The following is a 22,058-nucleotide window of genomic DNA, read 5'->3' as shown; positions in this document are numbered from 1 at the left end:
AATCATGCTAGCATATCATGCTATTTACAACTGCTTCAGACCTTCAGGTTAGGCTCTTTAAAGTCAACCTCAACAAACTTTGCTCATCTAGTTTTCATTTGTATTATTACTTCACAATATTACTGGTTTTGATGCAACCTTAGACTCTTCCTTCAAAAACCTAAAAGAAAATCTTACTGACACCAAACTGTAGTGTACAGTAGTTTCCCCAATACTGGTTGTCAAACACAAAAACACAAATAATAAAGCACAAAATATGATTATGAATAATACTTACACATCTTACAGTGGTGATAGTAACAGAACTAGAGATAAAACTCAAGCCTTCATTCATGCTAACGTAAAGGGAGGCTGCCCTGCAGTAAACATAATGACAAAAATCTTAGATCTTTTGAAAACACTTCATTGCATTCCTTAATGAGGCACAGTTAACATTTATGCCATTGGAAAGAAAGTAAAAATATTTCTCTGGGACACTTACGTTCCCTCCTCTCGAAGAACAGGAGCTGGACAGAGCAGATATGTGTCCTCCACCACCAATGGCTTCACCACTAATAAAAACGATAAATGCAGAATCGCATTTCAAATGAAAAATCTGGAAAACAATGCATAAAATATACGCATATTGTTGTCTGATTCCTTGATGCATATAAGAATATTTCATGTTTTCATGCAGTTGTTGAGGACAGAATGCAAAACATTTTTCATTGTTGCAAAACATTTCAACTACACTTTGTCTTATATAAGAATCAACTCTTATGCAAGGCACTTAACCCCTGGTAGCCCTCATATCCAAAAGGAAAGAGAAGTGGGACACGGATTACAGAACGGGGTAATGGGGCCATTGCTCTGAAACTTGTCAAGGGCCTCTTACTGAGAAGCCAATGGAGGCCGAAAAACAACAAAAAACAACAAACTGCAGATGTAAGGTTTGCTCTTGTAATTGCATATTACAATTTTACTGCGACTCTGAGTTACTACACTCCGAAGAATCAAATGGCCAGGAGGGCGATTGGTGCTTCATACAGCCAAAGCAAGAACACAGCAGAAAATGTACAAATATAACACTTCTTTGTTTTTCTGTTTGTTGTTGTAGAAGGTCGGCTGAAATCCCAAAGAATCAGAATTCTGGCAAAGGGTCCAATTGTCAATGCACTTTATTGGGCTGTTTACCCATAGCACATGAGGGAAGGTCATGTTTTACTACTAAGTAAAGACATGCACATGGTTTTGACTTGCGTGATAAATCAACAAGAATTACTGCTGATACCGAATTGCTTCTGAGCCTTTCGAGAGAGAAATACCCTGACTGGGCTGAAGCCTGGAGGATGAATTCAACAGCCCATGTGTTTGTTATGCAATCATCTGATTTCTTGAGGATTTACTTGAGGTTAAAGAAAGGAAGTGCAAGTCAAAGACAGCTAGTCTAGACATCCGCAAACTGCACCCAGTCCATTCACTGACTGTCTGATGCGTACAGCACACCGCTAAAATCTATGCAAACTATGAGTGCTTTGAGGAACAAACAGTTGTTGGGTTTGCCAAAGCTTGCAAGGTCAATGTCTGAAAGATGTTCAGAGATGTTTACTATATGTAAAAATGGATGTATAAGACGAATAAGCAGCACTGACCTGAAATGGTTAAGTGACTGCTTAGTCATCTGACCTGTAACGTTAACTCCTTATTCTTTACATACAGTTGTGTTTATATTGTGTGGAACTGATACATTTTTCTATTAAAGTGATTTCAACAATTTATCTACTGCTAAATGTTACATAAAATGATTGGTCTCTTTTCACATTTCTGTGATTCTCAGAACCAAGGTTTTCATAGTTTTGTAAACTACAACGATTAACGGAAATGACAACAAATACAATATTTGAAACTAAACAAAAACAAATCCGCAATAGCATGTCTATTGACTTTCAAACTTACCTTCACTGTACTTCAAAAGGCTATATATTCAGCTGTACACATACGCTAGTGTTTGTGTAAAAACTAGAGTACACTTTGGGCTATAGTGTACAATCACAAACGTATGAATCTATATACCATCTAAGCAAATCCAAGGTTGGTCAAAATAATGTGAACTGGGAAAATACGCAGTATTTCTTTACTGAGGTATTTTTCCACTGTTTGCCTTTAACACAGCTTCCAACATACTTAGAATAGATTCATACAACTTTTGAAATAAACTCCAGCTGAATGTTATCTAAATATTGGAGAAGGGAATCCACTTCTCACACTTCTCTCCAAAACTATCCACAGTGGTTTGATAATATTCAAGTCAGGTGATTTGTCTGGCCAGGGCAGATGTTGATCTAAATTTTTATGCTCCAGTTTGAGAATAAATTATGCAGGAAAGAAACAATAGACAATATATTTAACTGGAGGGTATTCAAAAGAAGTATGGATTGATTGTAAGAAGTTTGGAATCTTAAAGGAAAACAGTGGAAAAATACCTCAGGAAAGAATTACTGCCTATTACCCAGGTGTTTGCATTATTTTGTCCACATTTTATGATCTTGACTCCATCTTTTTTTTTTTTCATTTTGTCTTTTAGTTCTAGCTCTTACATGGGTTTTGGCTTTGTGAAGTTTTCTGTGGTTGGTTTTTTAGAAAACAGGCTCTTCAAGGTGAGTATTGAGGTTTGGTGTCACTTTGCTGCAGTAGTTCTGTGTTGTTTGGACACAATCCGTCTAGTGTTTAACAATCCCTCTCATTCACTTTCAGTTTTCAGCCACTATTCTTCTGAAGTCTTGCTAGGTTTTGCGTACACAGTCATAATCATAAAGCCTGATGTTCTTAAAACACCAGACAACGAGGCTGTTAAGGTTACAGACCCTTTCCCAAAAATGCTCCCATGATTTGTCCAGTTTGGAAGTCTGACTAGCCACTTATTTCACCCACAGCTTGTACTAAACACTGCTAAACACAGCTTGCACTACACTCATATACAAACTAGAGAATTCAGACAACGAAAAGATTAATAAAACAAATAAATATTTTTTTTTTACTGTAGCCTACACAAATGAAAATAACCACTATAATAATGTGTATTCCCATTATTTTTTTCAACCCCTCTGTATCATAATATTTTGATGCACTAATACCCATCTTCTGTTCTGGTTAGGACAAACAGTGTGCAGATTTTGACAGCTACATCTTCAGAGTAATCAGAAGCAAGTCAGAAGATTAATGAGCACGACTCTTTTCTGACACCCTGTGATCAGCCTTGGGTTCCAAGGAAGGGGAGCAGGTTTGTGCATGATGGACATTATCATTCATTTCCAGGATATCCTCTCTAGTGTTTATACTGGTCAAGAGCAAATAAACAGCAGGCGTCCTCAAAGTTGGAGTATATTTGGTTTAGATCTGAGAATATGCCTTAAGGATGGTAAAGTGGGACCAGTGTGCTGAGTGGTGGACAGAAAAAGGTTTTTCCTTTTTTTTTTTTTTTTTAAATGCTTCCATGACACAGTTACACTCGTCAACAGGATGTTCTGGTTTTTATCGGACACAAACAATTAGCATGCTACCATGTTTGAAATATTCGGCTTTAATCAGAGCAAAGACATGCAAGGAGAAGCGAAGCACCAAATATGGTAGCCATTACTGATAATGTAAAATAGGATTGAAGTCAGATGAATGGGCTTTGATCTTACAACCAGCACCAATTTGAATGAATTAATGATTGCTTGAAGAGAATTAAACCCTCCCGAAGCTTTAATACGATTACAGTATCGCTGCATATGAAATGTCAGCATAGGATCACTTGTATTTTAATAGCTTTACTTCAAAAGGAAAGTTGGCAAACAATTAACAGCAGATTTTGTTAAATGTACAATGCTTACACATCTTTTCAATAACTAGTAATTAATTTGAGCCATCATGAGCCATTTGCCTGACGGGCTTTGCTAACGCTGTCAGTCTTTTGTGTGGCAGCATTTCTTTCTCATATCTCCTTCATTTGGCAGGAATCCATCATATAAAACCCCTAATGTTGCCTTTAAAAACTACTATTTGGCGAAACACAAATGGGACTGACACAGCATGGTTGCCGTTCCAGGGAATATCTGAAAACTAAAAGTCTTCTGGGACGTTCGGTGGAAAAATGATCAGCTAATCAGAAGGGTTTATAGATTCTGCCTCCAATCCTTCCAACAATATGGTAATTACGCAAGAAAGTCCCATAAATGTCTTATATAAGACTGCTGTCATCCCACATAACATTCAACCCTGTTTAATAGTCTTCATTGAACCAGTGATGTGTTCAATATACATGTTCTTGATAATGCAATGTAATGGTTGGTTTAAAGGCATGGTTCACTCCAAAAAACAAAAACAAAACAACAGTTCAAAGTTACAACAGGTCTGTAAAAATTATAATATAAAAAAAATATTTAAAAAATTTATACAAAAAAAACAAAAACAAAAAAACAACAGTTCAAAGTTACTAAAGGTCTGTGAAAATGATAATATAAAAATATATTATAATTATATCTGACAAAATTACAAATAAATACCATAAATGTGTCATAAAGATAATCCATATCAGTCGAGCACTATATTGAAGTCTTCTGGAGATGTACAATAGATTGAGTAAGGAACAGAGTGAAATTTAAACCATCATTCACTATTAACCTAACCTAATGAACTAATTAGCTCTCAAATCAAATATGTCACAAGTTATGAGACCCTCAGTGATGTTTGATATTACTGTAATGCAGCCTAATGTCCTCATTTTATTTGAGAGTCTCAGAGAGTCTCATTCAGGTCTGTTCATAACACAGCTGTAGACTCGGATTTAAGTGCACAAGTCTCATTCTGTACGCTATGTTCGTAACACTTCTTCTGTGGCCTTTTGGTAGCTTGACAGTCCGTGGTGCACTAAAAAATAAATTGTATGTTCCATGGAATAAACAGGTTTGAAATGGATGAGTAAATGATACCAGAATTATCATGTTTAGGTGAACTAGTGTTGGGTCCAAGTCCACCTTGTCGAGTCATCTTTCACATTACACATGATGTGGACTCATCTGTAGAAAAATCTCCGGTCCAAATTGTCCAGTCCAAAAACAAGTACCCTAACTCTTTCATTGTACTTACTTCTGGTAAGGGTGTCGTTTATTCTGAAGCTGCAAAGAACCTTGTCCACATTTCTAGCATGAAGGAATCCGTTTCCTCTCACGACGACTTGGAACGCCTCTTTAAAACAGAAAGTTCACACATCACAATGTTGCACCGTGAAGCGAATATTGAAAGACATTTGTTTCTGTTTGTGTTTTTATATTAGCAAAATTTCCACGAACCTGAACAACTTAATTAAAGTTAACTAAATACTGTATCATAAAAAAAAATACTAAAAAAATTAAGTGCCTTGTTAAAGTTTTAAACCATTACATGTTTGGTCTTTAAGCCTCTTCAGCATATTAAAGTGATGCATTATATAAATCCACTGTATTTTTAAGTCCAATGTGTGTGATTCTTAAAGGCATGTAATGCAATGATCCAATGACAACTTGTTGTATTCCATTCATATCAATCTTATTATTCTGGGGGACAGTTTTCTACTGCTGAACGCTTTAGAGCAGAGACCTTAACAGTTGATCTAGTGAGAATCACACTCACCTCCAGCACAGATACTGGAAGGTTCAGCAGCAAGGATTTCTATGCATGATTTCTTCAAGATCTGATGGGTACAAAGAGTAAAAATTCAGAAGGTGAACAACTGGGTCAGCTGACCTAGTAAAGCTAAATGACCACTCAATTGCACCTCCTTAAAGGGACAGTTCACCCAAAAATGACAATTCTGTCATCATTTTCAGTCATCATCTTTTGTGTTATGCTGAACACAAAAGAAGATATTTAGAAAAATGCAAACAGGTAGTCATTGACGTCCATATAGAAATAATAAAAATAAAAAATACAGTGGAAGTCAATGGGGAGCAGAAAGTGTTTGCTTACTAACATTCTTCAAAATATCTTTATGTTCAATAGAAGAACATACATGTATAGAGCAACTTGAAAGTGAGTAAAACATGGCAGAAGTTTTATTTTGGGGTGAGCAACCCTTTTAAATTCATCAGTCAAATTGAAATAGCAAATGGAGAAGAATTTCCATTGACATTATTATTATTTTTTTTTTTTGTTTGCAGAACAAGTAACAGTACCAAGTCTCCTGCTCGTGCCTCAACAGGACAATCCTCATGTGGCGTTTTTGTTTTGAACAGCCCATCTGTTTTCTCCGTCTCTTTCCTCTCATAATGGAAACAGCTGTCATTGGCCATACCAGCACCTATGTGTGGCAAGCTTGTTTTGATCTACATGTCTACTGCCTTGCTCTGTCATCTGTGGAAGTATGCTTTCAGAGCCCAAGGTCCCTGCTGATTTACAACACTCTTCTCCTGAGCTCCGGCCAAGAGTTTTCAGCATGCTGCTAATTGACAGCAGATGGAGGCCAGCTGCACTGACCCCAGTCTCAGCTCATGAAACAGTTTACCTCTGCATGGGCGAGACAAGTCTTTACCCAGATATCCCAAAAAATATAAATGATTAGCTTCCAGTGCAAAAAGAAAGGACACGTTGAACAGGCTTTGATGGCGTTTGGACAGACTCCAGCGGACCGTGGGATCAAAGCGATGCAGGAAGGGCATGGGAGGTCTCTCTGATACTGGAGACAAATACACCATCTTCAGACGGGGCTGAATGAATATTCTTATTTGTTGTTCTTCACTTCTGTGTTTTTCTTAAATTCCTCAGTTTTTTTTTTTATTAAACGGCTGTTTCTTAGGGTCATTTTTACCCTGGAGATCAAGCTTTGTCTGGTTGGCGTGGCTGTGTTTGCCCCTGCTGGTAGATACTGTCTGAAAAGCATCTTGTTCCACTCATGGTCATGCTAATTATTGGCCGATGGATACTGATTTCGTGGTGGTCGCTGTCTTAGACAGCAGGGTGGTCAATGGCCAATATAAAGCTGATATTTATGATATCACTCTCTTTAATTTAAAGATATTAAAAACAATTGCATAACAATTTCAGAAATTAACAAAATATGTACTAAATTAGAAATAAATCACTTGAAAATTAATTATATGAAAAAAATAAAACACTAGTGCAGTAATCTGGTAAATCCTTGTGAACAGGGAACAATTAGTTAAATTAATTAATTAATTAATTCAGTAAAAAGAAAGCAATGCACAGAGATGGCATGAATGAAGGATGACACTTTCTCAGCTAATTTAATCAAGCTAATTTAAATGTAAAAGTTAAGTTTAAATGCTTAATCAAAATTACTTAAAATATTAAATCAAATCAATGTGGTACCAAAATTACAATCCGCAGTGATGTGGTAGTTGTGAAGTAGTGAAACTACTTTCAAAATAAATTGATAAAAGAAAAAAGAAAAAGTTAAATGAATGGAAACAATCATAATGATATTTGTTTTATATGTGACACTGTCACATAAGAGACATGTTTTACCGCTTTATTTATTGCAATGAGTTTTAACTGGTTAGCCTGTTTTCTTAAGTACATTTTATTATTCATAAGATTTTAGTGAGTATATGTCTTTAAAAATTGTATGGTTGGATGCAGGAAATGTATAAAGAGAGCTGTATGCCAAACAAAGTGGCCACTAACAGCTACAAAACACATCTGGATTGGGAAGTTTCCTTTGTGTGGACTTCCCTTTCATTTTGGATTGTATATACACTGGTGGACTCACTTTGGGACTTTTTCAGCACTCTGGGATTCTTGGACTGTTTTTAGGGTAGGGTGCAGAGAACTCTGTTTTTACAGACTGGGTTTTCCTGGTTTTATTGTGTTGTTTTAAAGTCCTGTGAACTTTGTAAATACACCGTTTTTAAACATATTTCTGTTTTATGTAATTCTTTTTGACGCATATAAACCTCTCACACAGTTAAATCTGAGCCCATTTTAAACTTTATAACCCAGCCTGTTAGCCTGATCATTAGAATATAATGATAAAAAAAACATTTCTCACAACAATATTTTTCATATAGGATGTAAATTATCGCAAAACAAAGCAAAAACACTTACCGAACCAATGACACCTTGAAGAGCTTCAAAGCCGTCATTTACTGGAAAGACATGGTCTTTGCTGTCAGCAATCTTGGCCAGCTAGAAAAACAATAAAAAGTATTACAAGTATTACATACCCACCCATCCACTCTAAGCGTAATTTCTAGAAACCATGTAACAGTCTGGCATAGTGCCACAATCTAGTTTTAAAACCCAAACATGCACACACACACCTGAGTCTCATTGAAATCCTTCACTCCTACACAGTACACAGAGGCACCCAGGCTACGAGAGCGATCGGCCTGAAGGAAACACAGAGCACAAACACCCCAGACTCATGTTAACTATTAGCCATGCACTGCTTCATCCACAGAGCATGCTTTTGGTTCTAGGTGGCAAAGCTGAACATCTATGAAGAGGACGCTGGGTAATTCTGATCATTAGATGCTAAATAATGTCTTTGTTGGTTGAAGCTAAAAGTAAAAGTGGGTCAAAGCATGGGGATAAGTACACTTATTATTTCAGCAACATAAAAAATACATGCTCATGAGTTATACTATAGCTCATAAGATTTGCTGTTCTCTGTTATTCATGTTTAACCACAGATATGGTTCTTATCGGTGTACACTGTTATAATAATGTTACTATCTGTGTTACAAGATGATGAAGAAAAGATAAATGTGTGATCTTATTCCCAGGGCCACCGATGACCCTGTCTTCAACTCATGAACACAAAGAAAAACACCAAACAGTGAACATTGTTGCTCTCGTTGATGATACCCCTTGTGAGAAGGAAATACACCAAACTGTACTGAATACACACTTGTCATGTACTTCAAATCCTTAAAAAAGCTTGCAGATAATAAAATGCCACTTAAGTGCACTTAAAGAGTGCATTTCCATGACTTTCATAACACACTTAAGTAAACTTTTAAAAATTGCACTTTGTAATCATGTCAAATTAAAAGTGTACAATTTATGTTTCAGTACTTGATTAAAACAAATGCCAGGTAATTTATTATAATTTTAACTGTTTAACATATTTGTAATGTACTAAATTGCCATTTCAGCATTACAAATGTGTAATTACAAATATATTTAAGTACAACGTTACAACAAAAATTACAATAAAGCATATTTTAGTTTACCATAAACTCTTGTCAGTACATTCAGCAGAACATTTTAACCTTATTTTAAAGACAATAACTGTTATTATGTAATTTCATATAAAGATGTACTTATGTCCTACTTAAGAGGGTTATAATGTTTTTAGTGCTAATTACAACTGATATATAAAAAAAAAACATGAAATCAAGTGTTGAATCATTACATTCAGTTTGTATTTAAGTATATTCTTTTAAAGTACTATTTCCATAATAAACTCCTCATAAAATGAGTACGAAGCATTCTTCTTTTTTTACACAAGGGACTGTCAAGCCCTCCACTCTTTTTCTTTCTCTTCTTCTGTCTTTCATCATTCTCACCTCTCTCTCAGCATAATAGAAGAGATCTTCATGCAGTTCTCCATCTGTGAGGGCGATGATCACACTGGCTGTGCGATATCCTTCACAGAGAATCAAAGCTTTATCATGATTGCAACTTAATGCCAGATTTTAAGCTACACATTTTTAACTGTTGAAGCATGTTGAAACTAGCTAGTGGTGCAAAGTAGTTTTGATATCTTAATGGACAATATAAGGTAAATAAACAGTATATATGCTGATTGGAAACAGTTAAACCAGATAAACTTGTTCAGGTGGTCACTAGGTTATATAACTAATTAAGGTAATATAGCACTTTAGTTTACAGTCCCGTTCCTCATGTACATACTATGTACTTATTATAGTAATTACAATAACTATGTAATAACTAGGTACTAACCCTGAACCTACCCCTAAACCTAACCCTACCCCATGTAGTTACCTTGTGTAACCAGAAGTTTCTTAGATAAATACACTGTAAGTACACTATAAGTACATGTTAGTACACATACTGTAAAATAAAGTGCAACCAATATTTTTTGATAATTAACAGTATAAGGGGTTTCATTGAATTTGTTTCTTTTTTTTTCCATTCTGTTAAAGTCAGTGGCTATGGGCAACTGTTTGGTTAACAACATTCTTCAAAATATCTTCTTTTGTGTTTAACAGAGGACAGAAATTTGTATGGGTTTGATACAACATGATGGTGAGTAAATGTGAACTATCCCTTTAAGCTAGTCTATCTGCAATTATCTAAGTAATCTAAAGCCATTTAAGACCACCTTGAAGATTACTTAAACTAATCTAAACTGTTTCTTGTTTCAGCAAGAAAGTGTTTGAAATGGACCTACCCTCAGAGTTACCATAGTAAATCTGTTCACTGGCCTAGTAGTAGAAAAATAAATAAAAAAACATCATTAATATTGTAGATCAAACAACATTCACAATAACTGGATATTTCACTGACAGATGAGGAATAAATGTACCTATCTGTGAAAGATCATTTAAAAACTCAACAGTTTTATGTTTTTAGGCCCATTTGTCTGAGTACTGGCCAAACATAACCTTCGTGAAGGATATTTCACATCATTTTTCACTGCTGGCTTGGCGATACTGACGCCTAGATGGTTCCTATTGGCCCACTCACCCGCTGAATGCCTTCATGCATAAACGTGTCTCCACCTGGTCGAACTTTATGGAGTTCCTCCAAACCTTTCCGAATTTGGTCCCTGCCCAAAACGAAACAGAGCGTAAGGGGCTTATATTTTTAGCCAATACCATAGTCAACCCCCTTCCAGATTGCAAAAGTGGATACAGTGCGTTTTTGCTAATGACATGAGTTAAATCAGAAATTAATACAGATCATTTTAATTCACTCACCTGTCTTCTGTAAGCCACATCAAAATATTGCCCTGATCAGAGAATACAATGAAGGACATCCGCAACTGAGGGCTAGATGTAATAACAAACGTATATTAGATAACTTTGAAATAACTGAAATTGCATATTACAATTTTAAAAGCATATTTTAATTGTACAGAAGTCTTTCAATGTGATCCCACACATTCCTACTCCTACTTCACAAAAAACTTGCAACTAGTGATGCAATATTTTAGTTGAACGTTTTAAAGGATTTTTGACATTACTTTTCATCCACATATACAGTAGTAGAAAAAGATATGCACACTCACGGAGATTTGTGAGAATCTGTCTTTGCCTACCTTATGAACTTATGGGCCAGATGTTCCACAAAGTTATATATTTCATTCCAGTGATGCTGCACACTTCCTGATCTGGAGGGAGAAACAGATATATTGGACACTTATAGCTGAACATCAAGGGGGCGATAAAGATGCACAAGCTGAGAGGAATAGCTGAAGTTTTAGATTTACAGCTGAGTGAATAGTTTTTTGTTTTTGTTTTTCAGTTCAGAAACTGCATTGACATATTTTTATTTTCTTTAAAGGGAAATCATTCAAAAATCCATGCATCCTCCCAGAACATTCTGTCTGAATGAATGTGATGCCAGCTGTCAATATGCCATTGACTTTTTTTGAAGCTTAAACGCTTGTTCTTAAAGGCTAAATGATTTCAAATGATCTAATACATTTTGACTTAAAAAAAACAACAACAAAAATATATATTTTACACAAAGCATATCTATTCTATGTGTTATGTAAGACTATCTTTCTGGATCTTGAATGTCTAGAAGTGTCAATCTCAGTTTCTGGATGGTGACTGTCCTACTCCAAACAAACTCCAATTTACCTGCCTGGAAGTTTCTAGAAATTCTGAAGACCTTGATTAGCTTGTTCAGGTGTGTTTAATTCGGTTTGGAGCTAAACTCAGAGAAGTTTCACATCCCTGGTCAAGATCAAAAATTCTGGGCTACTCTATGCATCCATTGATATCAATAAGAATAGTTTGCTAACTGTGGTGTAAAAACACAGACGATGAAACTCTTAAACACAAAGTCTGCGCTAAACCTATTTCCAGCATCTAAATCAATCACTGGCAAGTGAAATCTACCAGTTCAATTCAATTCAATTCAATTCAAATTCCCACGGGGGAAGTCGTGGCCTAATGGTAAGAGAGTCAGACTCACAATTGAAGGGTTGTGAGTTTGAGTCTCGGGCAAACAGAAATTGTAGGTGGGGGAGTGCATGTACAATGCACGAAAAAAAGCAGAGCACGAATTCTGAGTACGGGTCACCATATGTCACGTCACTTAATTCAAGTTTATTTGTATTGCCCTTTTTACAATACAAATCATTACAAAGCAACAGAAAATTAAGTTACTACGATATTTAGCAGTAGCTTATAAGTGGTGACTGTCAGTTTGTGCGCGTATGACAGGATTTTTCATAAAAATGAATACAAGACGTAGTCAGCCAGACGATGAACAATATTAACAGCAATTATTATATGATGCAGTCACACTTGTAGCAATATTTGTTAGTTCTGTTTCGAGAACAGTTAGTTCCTTTCGAAAGGGAACTCCACGCTGCGTCCTCTAGAGGGCACTTTGGGAACACTTTCAGCTTGGCCGGTGCCTGAAGCATGAATGAAATAACGACAACGAACTTGACATTGGCAGGCGGAAGACTATGACATAACCAATTGAGCACCTGTGGAACACATCATCCTCTTTGTTGTCTTCATGGTCATTTGTTCTGAAGTGTGAGCAGTAAGTAAAGGGGGAATGTCTAATCTTAGGCATTTCAGGAAATGTGCAGATCCATGTCCATGCTATTTGACACCGGATGATGCACACAAACTTTGAGTTATGTGCTTGGGTGAGGAGCATGCGCGTTCTGCTCTCGAGGGAACAGTGCATTTGTTGTGAGCGGTTCTCTTTGAAGAAGCTCTGCTCTCGTTTGTCCCTTTTTCCCCAATGGTGGCCATGGAGAGCCACCTGTGGGTGAACCTGGCAGACATCGGGGTGAAAGAATTTTTTTTTTTCTTCTTGATACGCCGGTTTCGCCCTCTGAAGTATTCGGCACATCTGTTGAGAAGGTGGTTAGTAAATTCAGGGAGGCAAAGTGTAGAAATAGAAGGAAGGAGCAACAGGGACAGTTCCGCCCTAGACAAGGACTTGGAAATAAGGTGTCTTGGGCTGGTACTAGGACTTAGTTAGCCTCCTTCTGTCCTCATGGTTTAGACTGTTTGGTATGCAGGCTCCCTTTTTATGAGCCTCGCTAACTGTATTTGGCAGTGTAGCTAGGTCTCCTCTCGCTTCAGAGAGTCGTTATGCTGTATGTAGTGGGTAGTGATTGAGTTTGTAGGCTCTCTTTGAGCCTCGCTAACTGTCTCTGGCACTGAGTGTAGCCAGGTCTCCTCTCGCTTCATTTTGCTGAGACCTCCACTCTTAAGAGCTCCCCTTCCAGGGTTGATCATTGTAGGTTTCCCCTAGTTTTCTGGTGAAGCCTCCGCTCCCCAGAGCTCCGCTTAGGCAGGAATGCGGGTAGTAGGCTCTTTATTTGAGCCTCACTACCTGCCTCTGGCGTTGAGTGTAGCAAGGTCTCCTCTCGGTCATTATGCGGAGACCTCCTTTCTTAGAGCTCCAGACTTTGGCGGGTGAAGTAGTCTATGATGTTTGGAGCTTGAGCCTGCTATAAAGCGTAGCAGTTTCACTGGTAGGGGTGCTGTTCCCCAAGTCCTTACTTGGGGAAACTGTTACCTAGGCACTTATCACTCAGAATGGCGCAATGGTATACCATTCCCAAAACGCTCTCTAGAGGATGCAGCGTGGAGTTCCCTTTCGAAAAGGAACGTCTCAGGTTATGAATGTAACCATGGTTCCCTGAGAATAGGGAACGAGACGTTGCATCCTCTAGAGAGCGCTTTGTACCAGTTTTTGGTTAAAGGCCTGAAATATGGTCTTCCGAAACTTCATCACATTGAACAAGTAAACTTACACTGACTAGTTTGCTTTCACAACTCATTGTGTTAATCACAATCTTGTGAAATATTTAAATTCAAAAGCCAATATGAAAATCCCAGTCACAATTTAGTTTGGGGACCAATTCTAAATTAACTAACTTTTGCCTCGATAAATTCCTAAAGAGTAAGGCAGTTATTAAGTTTTGGTATGGGCTTAGATTAAGATATCTAGAATATAGTCATGAAGAATAAGACATTGATATGTGCTTTATAAATACTAATAAACATCCATATGCTAGTAATTTGCATGTTGATAAGCAACTAGTTACTGAAATCTGAAACTATGGCTTTGAGATAAGGGTAATATAATAATAATAATAATAAAAGGCATTTTATAAGTAACAAAAATAAGTGATGATGGGCCAGTCAATAAAATAATTCATGAGCCGCTTTTCTATAACAACACAAGAATAAAAGAAAAATCTTTTAGTTTGAATAAAAGCCTCCCACTGGGACATAAAAATTCCTGTAGTTTAAGAAACACACTAATTCCTGTAGTTGAAGATTGTCCAAATACCCTTTGGGGCCACTAGCTGAAACAATAAAAGGTTCTGCTCCACATCATTATGTGTTTAGAATTATTCATTGCAATGAAATTATGTGAGATAATGTGACAAATGTATCTGAATTGTTTAGGCACTGCCTGAGTCATCATTTTATCCTATGCATGTTTTTCTCCCTCTCTCACTTTTTTTCCATTGCTAGTGAGAGCCAGGGCTCTAAAGCAGCCAAAGCAGACAGCGTTTGGAACATCTGGAGCTGATGGTGTAATGGTTTAACAAGAGGCAACTGGTATGTGTGTGCGAGTGTGTAAAAGCAAAGGATTTAGCTAAAACTTTTAATGAACTAGCCTTCTACAGCTGCCCAAGATTGCCAATTCATTGTCACTGAAATTGTACTGGATTGTCACTTTATTCAGTTCCTCGTTGACCTAAAGGTTTAGATAATTATTGGGACTGGATGAGAGCACGAAACCCACCCTCAACCACATCTCTTCTTATTTCAGATCGAGAAGAGTTCAACGAGGGCATTTCACTTCAGGCTGGACTCAAAACAACAGCAGTTTGTCTAGCAGCCATTACGCAAGTTGCTTTACATGTTATATTCAATCTTTGCTCAGGTATAGTGTGGTGTTCAGAGCCAGATGACTAATAAAACCATATTAAAATGATGAAGGCTTTGTCCTAAACTGTAATAGGAGTATTGCAGTCCTCACTGTACAGTTAAGCTAGGTATAATGTATTATCATAAATATCAGTCAGTCACAAAAATCATAAAAATGTTGTATAAAGCATAACTGTCATAAGCAAATTTTACTCTAAAATGTTCTAATGTTTTAAAAATACTATTCATAACTAATATACTGTAACTTCTTAACTATAGTGAAGAAAATTATAAACACAACACTTTTTTTGCACCCATTTTCATGAGCTGAACTCAGAGATCTAAGACTTTTTCTATGTACACAAAGGCCTATTCTCTCAATTATTGTTCACAAATCTCTAAAATGTGCAGTTTTACTGCATTGGGGTCAGTATCTGGTGTGACCACTACTTGCCTTACACAGTGCAACACATCTCCTTCACATAGAGTTGATCAGGTTGTTTATTGTGGCCTGTTGAATGTTGGTCCACTCCTCTCCAATGGCTGTGTGAAGTTGCTGGATATTAGCAGGAACTGAAAAACGCTGTCATATACACCGATCCAGAACATCCCAAACATGCTCAATGAGTGACATGTCTGGTGAGCATGCTGGCCATGCAAGAACTGGGATGTTTTCAGCTTCCAGCAATTGTGTATAGATCCTTGCAACATTGGGCCATGCATAATCATGCTGCAACATGGTCGGTGATGGTCGTGGATGAATGGCACAGCAATGGGCCTCAGGATCTCATCACAGTATCTCTGTACATTCAAAATGTCACCAATAAAATGCACCTGTGTTCTTTGTCCATAACATACGCCTACCCAATACCATAACCCCACTGCCACCATGGGTCAATCGTTCCACAATGTTGACATCAGCAAACCGCTCACCCACATGACACCATACACGCTGTCTGCCATCTACCCTGTACAGTGAAAACCGGGATTCATTGATTCTAAAGTGTGCCAGATACCATAGAATGTGAGCATTTGCCCACTCTGGTTGGCTATGACGATGAACTGCAGTCAGGTTGAGACCCAGATGAGGAGGACGAGCATGCAGATGATCTTCACAGAGACAGATTCTGACAGTTTGTGCAGAAATTCTTTGATTATGCAAACCGATTGTTGCAGCAGCTGTCTGGGTGGCAGCATGCCAATTGCAGCATCCCTCAAAACTTGTGACGTCTGTGGCATTGTGCCTTATGATAAAACTGCACATTTTATAGTGGCCTTTTATTGTGGCCAGCCTAAGGCACACCTGTCATGCTTATCATGCTGTCGAATAAGCATCTTGTTGAGGTGGATGGATTATCTCGGCAAAAGGAGAATTGCTCACTAACAAAGATTTAGACAGACAAGGTGTTGGAAACATTCCTCAGAAATTTTTTGATGGGGATAAAGACAGAGAAATGGGACAGGATTGGACAGTTTTAGCAATGTGGTCTGAGAAAGTCAGCTGATCATCAATCATAACTCCAAGGATTCTAGCTGTTAGTTATGGTTAATGTGCCTAACTTGATGGTGAAATTGTGATGAAACGATGGGTTTGCTGGAATCACAAGCAGTTCTGTCTTGGCAAGGTTGAGTTGAAGGTGATGGTCCATCCTCCAGCAAAAAATGTCTGTTAGACAAGCTGAGATGTGAATAGCTACCATCGGATCATCAGGATGGAATGAGAGGTAGAGTTGAGTGTCATCAGCATAGCAGTGGTATGAAAAGCTATGTTTCTGAATGACAGAACCTAATGATGCCATGTAGACAGAGAAGAGAAGAGGTCCAGGAACTGAGCCCTGAGGCACCCCGGTAGTTAGATGTTGTGCCTTGGACACCTCACCTCTCCAAGACACTTTAAAGGACCTATCTGACAGATAAGACTCAAACCATTGAAGTGTGGTTCCTGAGATGCCTTTTGCCAGTAGGGTTGATAGGAGGATCTGGTGGTTAACCATGTGAAAAGCAGATGTCACATAAGCTCCATCGTGTGTTTTCTCTTTGATCAAGTGAAGAATCACATCATCACAGATTCATAAAATGAATCAATAGACCATTGTGCAGACTAGTTTAACAGAATCCAAAGATCTGAATTGAATAATATATTCATTCACAAATACTAATAATACAACTATTAATAATTATTGCACTGGTTATTTCATTTTGCAGAGAAATGAATAGGTACCAGGGACAATTATGTTGAAAATTTGGGACAATTTTCAAAAAGATTGATCTAAGGAATGTGATTGACCCACCAGAAGCAGATGTATTCCAGAACTATTTCAGAGACAACAACAGGCCTTCCTGGTCATTAGAGTTGAGTGATATTATTAGTTTCATAACACATGTCTTCATTCCCACCACTGCTTCTTAACTGTTCTCTTGTTGCTCTGTCTGCAAAAACACTTGAGCTGAATGAATGGAGGAGAACGGTAAATGGCCTTCACAGACCCTGCTGAGAACATGAGCCAAACCATCAAGCCCACAGCAATAAAGGTGGAGCCACATAAATGGCCCATAGGTAGAGCAATCAAACAATATCCAAGTGATTGCTGATTGATTTGTTTTGATAAATCAAACTATGTTAAACACAACCAGTGCTTAATAGTGGGGATTGTGCCATGATTGCTAGAATGCTCCTGTTTTACATATTCAATTAATTCTGTAACATGTCTTGTCAGCTGAAAGTTTTTAATAGACCGTTACACTGCATGACAGATTATGACCAGTTGTGTTTTGTATCTGCTGTATCATTTAAAATACATGAAACTGGCCTCCCCAACTTTGGTCACTGATGGAGTTTGGGTTCCTTGCCACTGTTACCTTTTGGCATTCTTAGTGACATTTACTATTTGCAATAATAATTATTTAAATGCACTGAAATTATTGGATGAGAAGTGAAGTGAGCTGGACCGATGACATCACTGTTTTCCCCATAGCTTCTTTATACAGTAGATTAATTAAAGCTATTCCATTGTTGATTGACTTTATACACTTATTGAACTGAATTGAATCAACAAATGAACTGAACTCAACTTTATAGTGACTGTTTATTATTGGCTTTTTAAAGCAGCTTTACAGCAAAATTGATATATGTTTGCATTACTGAATCATCATTTTCTTGTTTACAGCTGTAAACCTGTTTTTATAGGTTTTAAGAGGAGTTTTTATTATTTATTGTAAATAAATAAGAAAAGCTACAATGCTAAATTAATTATGAGTAACTATTCAGCATCGCATTATTTCAGTCAGGCCATGTTAGTCACGCCTGCATCAGCCGGCAGTCAGCAGTATCACATGCAGTCTATTTAAATTCCCATTCTTTAGCGTCTCTTCCATCGCATTGCTGCTTGCAATTAACTACCTTCTCCAACCCCAACTCCACCAACTAATCCGATCTAACTTTTTTCGTTCTTTAAAGTCTCTTCATTTGGAAGCAGATTTTGTTTACAACTCATGAATTGACTCGTGAATTGATATTATGTATGTATATATGGGTTCTGTTCTGTACCCCAGGGGGGTGGGGGGTGGGGGGGGGGTTGTTTAGCTGCTCTCTCCACTTTGTCCAAGCATGGCTGCATGGACCGGCATGTGGAGTTTTTGCCCAGAACATAACCATACCGCCAACACTAACTGTATGCAATATAATTGTCATAAATATACTTGATATACTAAATATACTATATATATATAGTATGGTACTGAGCAAAAGTCTTAGGCCACTAGTATTTTCAACAACAACAAAAAATGGTTTTAAGTCAGTTATTTCTATCTTTGTGTCAGTAGTAAATATCAGTTTAAATTTCCAAACATTATTTTTATGTGAGATTCTTGTCTGCACAAGGAGTCTGACAGAAGCCAGTGCTCCACACAGAGATCTGATCTCATCATCATCAGTTTGTCTGGAATAACATGAAGAAACAGAACAAACTGAGACAGACTCAACCCAGAAGAACATTGCCAATGTCTCCAAGACACTTCAAGAAACCTGCAAAGCTAATAGTTAATGGAAGTTAATTAATACATCCTTTTTATGGCATTATGTTTGATGGCATCCTCACTTTTTACAGTATTTTTACACAAGTGCCTAAAACGTTACACAGTACTATAGCTTTGCAGTTTTCTTGAAGTGTCTTGGAGACATTAGCAATGTTCATTTTTGACTTTTGCTACTCTATGTATATGTTTATGAATGATATGAAGGTGAAACTAGTGAAACTATTAACAAATGCTAAGAAATCCTTACATTAACCTTTTAGCCTTTTACTCAAACTATTATACTGATTAATTTAGAATTAATTTATAACAATAATAATTAAATTTAAAACTCAACTTGTTCTATTAAATTGTACAAGTGCAAAATAGGAACCTTTCGCGATCATTCCCTGCTGATTACAGCTGTTTGCTTTGTTAGCATGTTCTGCCATCAGAGCTTTCATTAACTCTATTCTCCCACAGCATTTCTAGAATTAATTTTGTGTATCTAGTAAAACCATAATACTTGACTTCACAAGTCTTGAAGCTGATGAAAGGGGTTCCTCTGAAAGCACATAATCTTTTATTATTTTAAGTATCATCACGCTGTTGCTCGGCCACTAGGTGATCAGACTGAACACCACATGAATATTATATTATAAATCTTCTTTGCACTAATATACAATAATCATATTCAGGAAAATGTTCTTACTGGAAAAAAATAAAATAAAATAAAAAACAAATGAACAAAATAGAAAAGAACCTGATCTGACAGGCTTTGATTTGTAATATCCAAGGCAGTGGAGTAACAGGGAAATGAGTTGACATTATAGCTGTATGTCACTGTATAACAGTATGAATCTGTCCAACAATAACATCACATTCACAGCTGAACTGACAGGCTGCTCGTGAGGAATGATTTACATGTATTAGGAAACACAGCTGTGTTTGTCATCCTTAAAACACGTTCGTTGAACATGGGCATAACACTGTGGGAAAAGTTGCCAAGTAGCACTAAAGTTTAGACTAAACAGAAATACTTGGAAACTATGACCCACATCCAATCTATTGTATGTCCATGTGTGTGTGTGTGTGGTATTGTATAAAGCTAGCATCACACCAGTAAACATCACAGTATTATGATTGAGTTTAGAACCGTATGTGATTTTCTGTGTGCTTTTATAAGGCTGCATGCAAAAATTAGGTCAAGGTAGCTTGTGAGTTGCCAAGCAAACTATCAAACAAGACTAAAACAACCTTAATTTGTAGTCAAAATGCACTGAAATCATTTCTAAATTATAAAAAGTGATTACTGGAGTATATTTTAAGAAAGCAGTAAAACATCAATCTCTTCCCGACTTCAGATTGCTTTTTATTTGTTATTATTTCAGATTTTTTCACTTTTCTATTAAACTGCTAATGTGATTCTATTACGGCAAATGGGCTCTTAACCCAGCTGTTTAATCCATCATTATCTTGCAGTCTTTTTGGATCAGTGCTGCATGTTTGTAAACTGCCCTCAAGGGGCAGTACTTTCATCCAGCCAGTTTGTACGCATTGACCCCTAACATGCAATTTTCCCACCTCAAGCGATATTGTTGTTGCATGACATATATGTTACACGGGAAATCTTTTTCTCTTTCCAATCAACCTGCATGGAATTGATTTAAAAAAAGATAGCATATGAACTCTTCTCAAGAAAAATACTACACAGAAGGTAAACCAATAGAAAATAGAAAAAATGTAATTGGATATTTTATGGTTTTCAATCGTTAGAGGATCATGTAAGTTAATGTGATGATCTACACCTGTAGTTACCCTGATAGAAAACCTATGTAAACTTGTGGAGAGCTGACTTGGATTAAAAGTAATTTAGCAAAAAAGATGAAGAAAAAAATTAATTACTGTAGCTATCAGAAAAGTTTGCTGCAGATGCCACTTTAATACGTTGAATCTAATGTAATGGTATTCATGGCATAGGAATTAATTTTAAAATGATCTTTAAAGTATTAAAATATGACTCTTCAGGGCAGTGTCTATCAAAAAATGTGATAAAACATTAATACATGAAAACTTAACTTAGCCTTCCTCACTCTAACAAAACCTTGCCCCAAAACATCAGTCATAGTGAGTCTTGTATGGTCTACAGACGCCAACACAGCATTTACAGTATTATCATACATATAAGCATGTACTGATAAGAAAAAGTGGTAAATCACAGGATAACTTACTTGTCTAGTACAAAGTACAGGTCAAAACCCCCATAGCAGGAGGAAGCTGCTGTCTCTCTTTTAGGCATTAGTCCTGTATTCCCATTTGCAGTGTCCACCAATTTGACACAGAGCAAAAATGCTATCCTCAAAAGTCTGCACATGTTTGTGTCAAGCAAAAGTCAGGACTACAGGAAAAATACAAAAGCAACCATGAGAGAAAAGTAAGGTTCCACGGGGTCCTTGACAGTCCGTAATGTGTGCAGCTGTTCTGTGGAGTTAATTTTGAGAAACCAATTTAAGTTTTCTTTGCTTCTACTGGCAGCAGAGTAAATACTTTACAGAAGGAAAGAAAGAAAATGTCTCTAAGAAAGAATCTTGGTTCTAAAGAAGAAATGTGCACATGCACCCTAAAGTCTGACACACTTCTGCTTGCTGCCCCAGTTGCTGTTAGATTAATGGAGTGTGGGAGGGAGTGTGGTTGATTGTGTGTGTGTGTGTGTGTGTGTCTTTTCCAATCATTGTCTCTCTCAGCCCCTTGACTCCAAAACAACTTTCCATCCTCTTTTTTTAAAGCAATAAAGAAACCCAAAGCGTGATTAAGGTTGTTATTTTGCCATCTGGTGGTAAGAAATGTTAGTGAAACTGTTTGCTTATTGACACCATCACATAATAATAAATTCCAACACTTTCTTTTTTTTTTTTCCTGGAAAGCCTGACATACAAAACAATACAGTGGTTTTATAATAGTCCAGTGATCTCAATT

The 22,058-nt window shown here is 37.0% G+C and overlaps 1 protein-coding gene across 1 annotated transcript in view; it reads right to left on the bottom strand.

Moving 5' to 3' along the window:
- The window catches only part of LOC113039654 (anthrax toxin receptor 1-like), a 51,332-nt gene extending 29,559 nt beyond the window's left edge, over positions 1–21,773 (bottom strand). Inside the window, exons 1-12 of the mRNA XM_026197638.1 lie at positions 21,314–21,773; positions 11,246–11,317; positions 10,905–10,976; positions 10,672–10,753; positions 10,376–10,409; positions 9,528–9,607; positions 8,277–8,345; positions 8,062–8,142; positions 5,632–5,692; positions 5,110–5,208; positions 482–551; positions 278–356 (exon numbers count right to left, since the gene is read on the bottom strand). Coding sequence (XP_026053423.1) covers positions 278–356; positions 482–551; positions 5,110–5,208; positions 5,632–5,692; positions 8,062–8,142; positions 8,277–8,345; positions 9,528–9,607; positions 10,376–10,409; positions 10,672–10,753; positions 10,905–10,976; positions 11,246–11,317; positions 21,314–21,456 — 942 coding nt within the window. The 5' untranslated portion in view covers positions 21,457–21,773. The remainder of the gene's footprint in view (positions 1–277; positions 357–481; positions 552–5,109; positions 5,209–5,631; positions 5,693–8,061; positions 8,143–8,276; positions 8,346–9,527; positions 9,608–10,375; positions 10,410–10,671; positions 10,754–10,904; positions 10,977–11,245; positions 11,318–21,313) is intronic.
- Positions 21,774–22,058: the final 285 nt, after the last annotated feature.

The sequence above is a fragment of the Carassius auratus genome, chromosome 22 (genome assembly GCF_003368295.1).
Source record: "Carassius auratus strain Wakin chromosome 22, ASM336829v1, whole genome shotgun sequence".
In the NCBI taxonomy this organism is placed as follows: Eukaryota; Metazoa; Chordata; class Actinopteri; order Cypriniformes; family Cyprinidae; genus Carassius; species Carassius auratus.
This window is presented reverse-complemented; position numbering and strand designations above follow the sequence as displayed.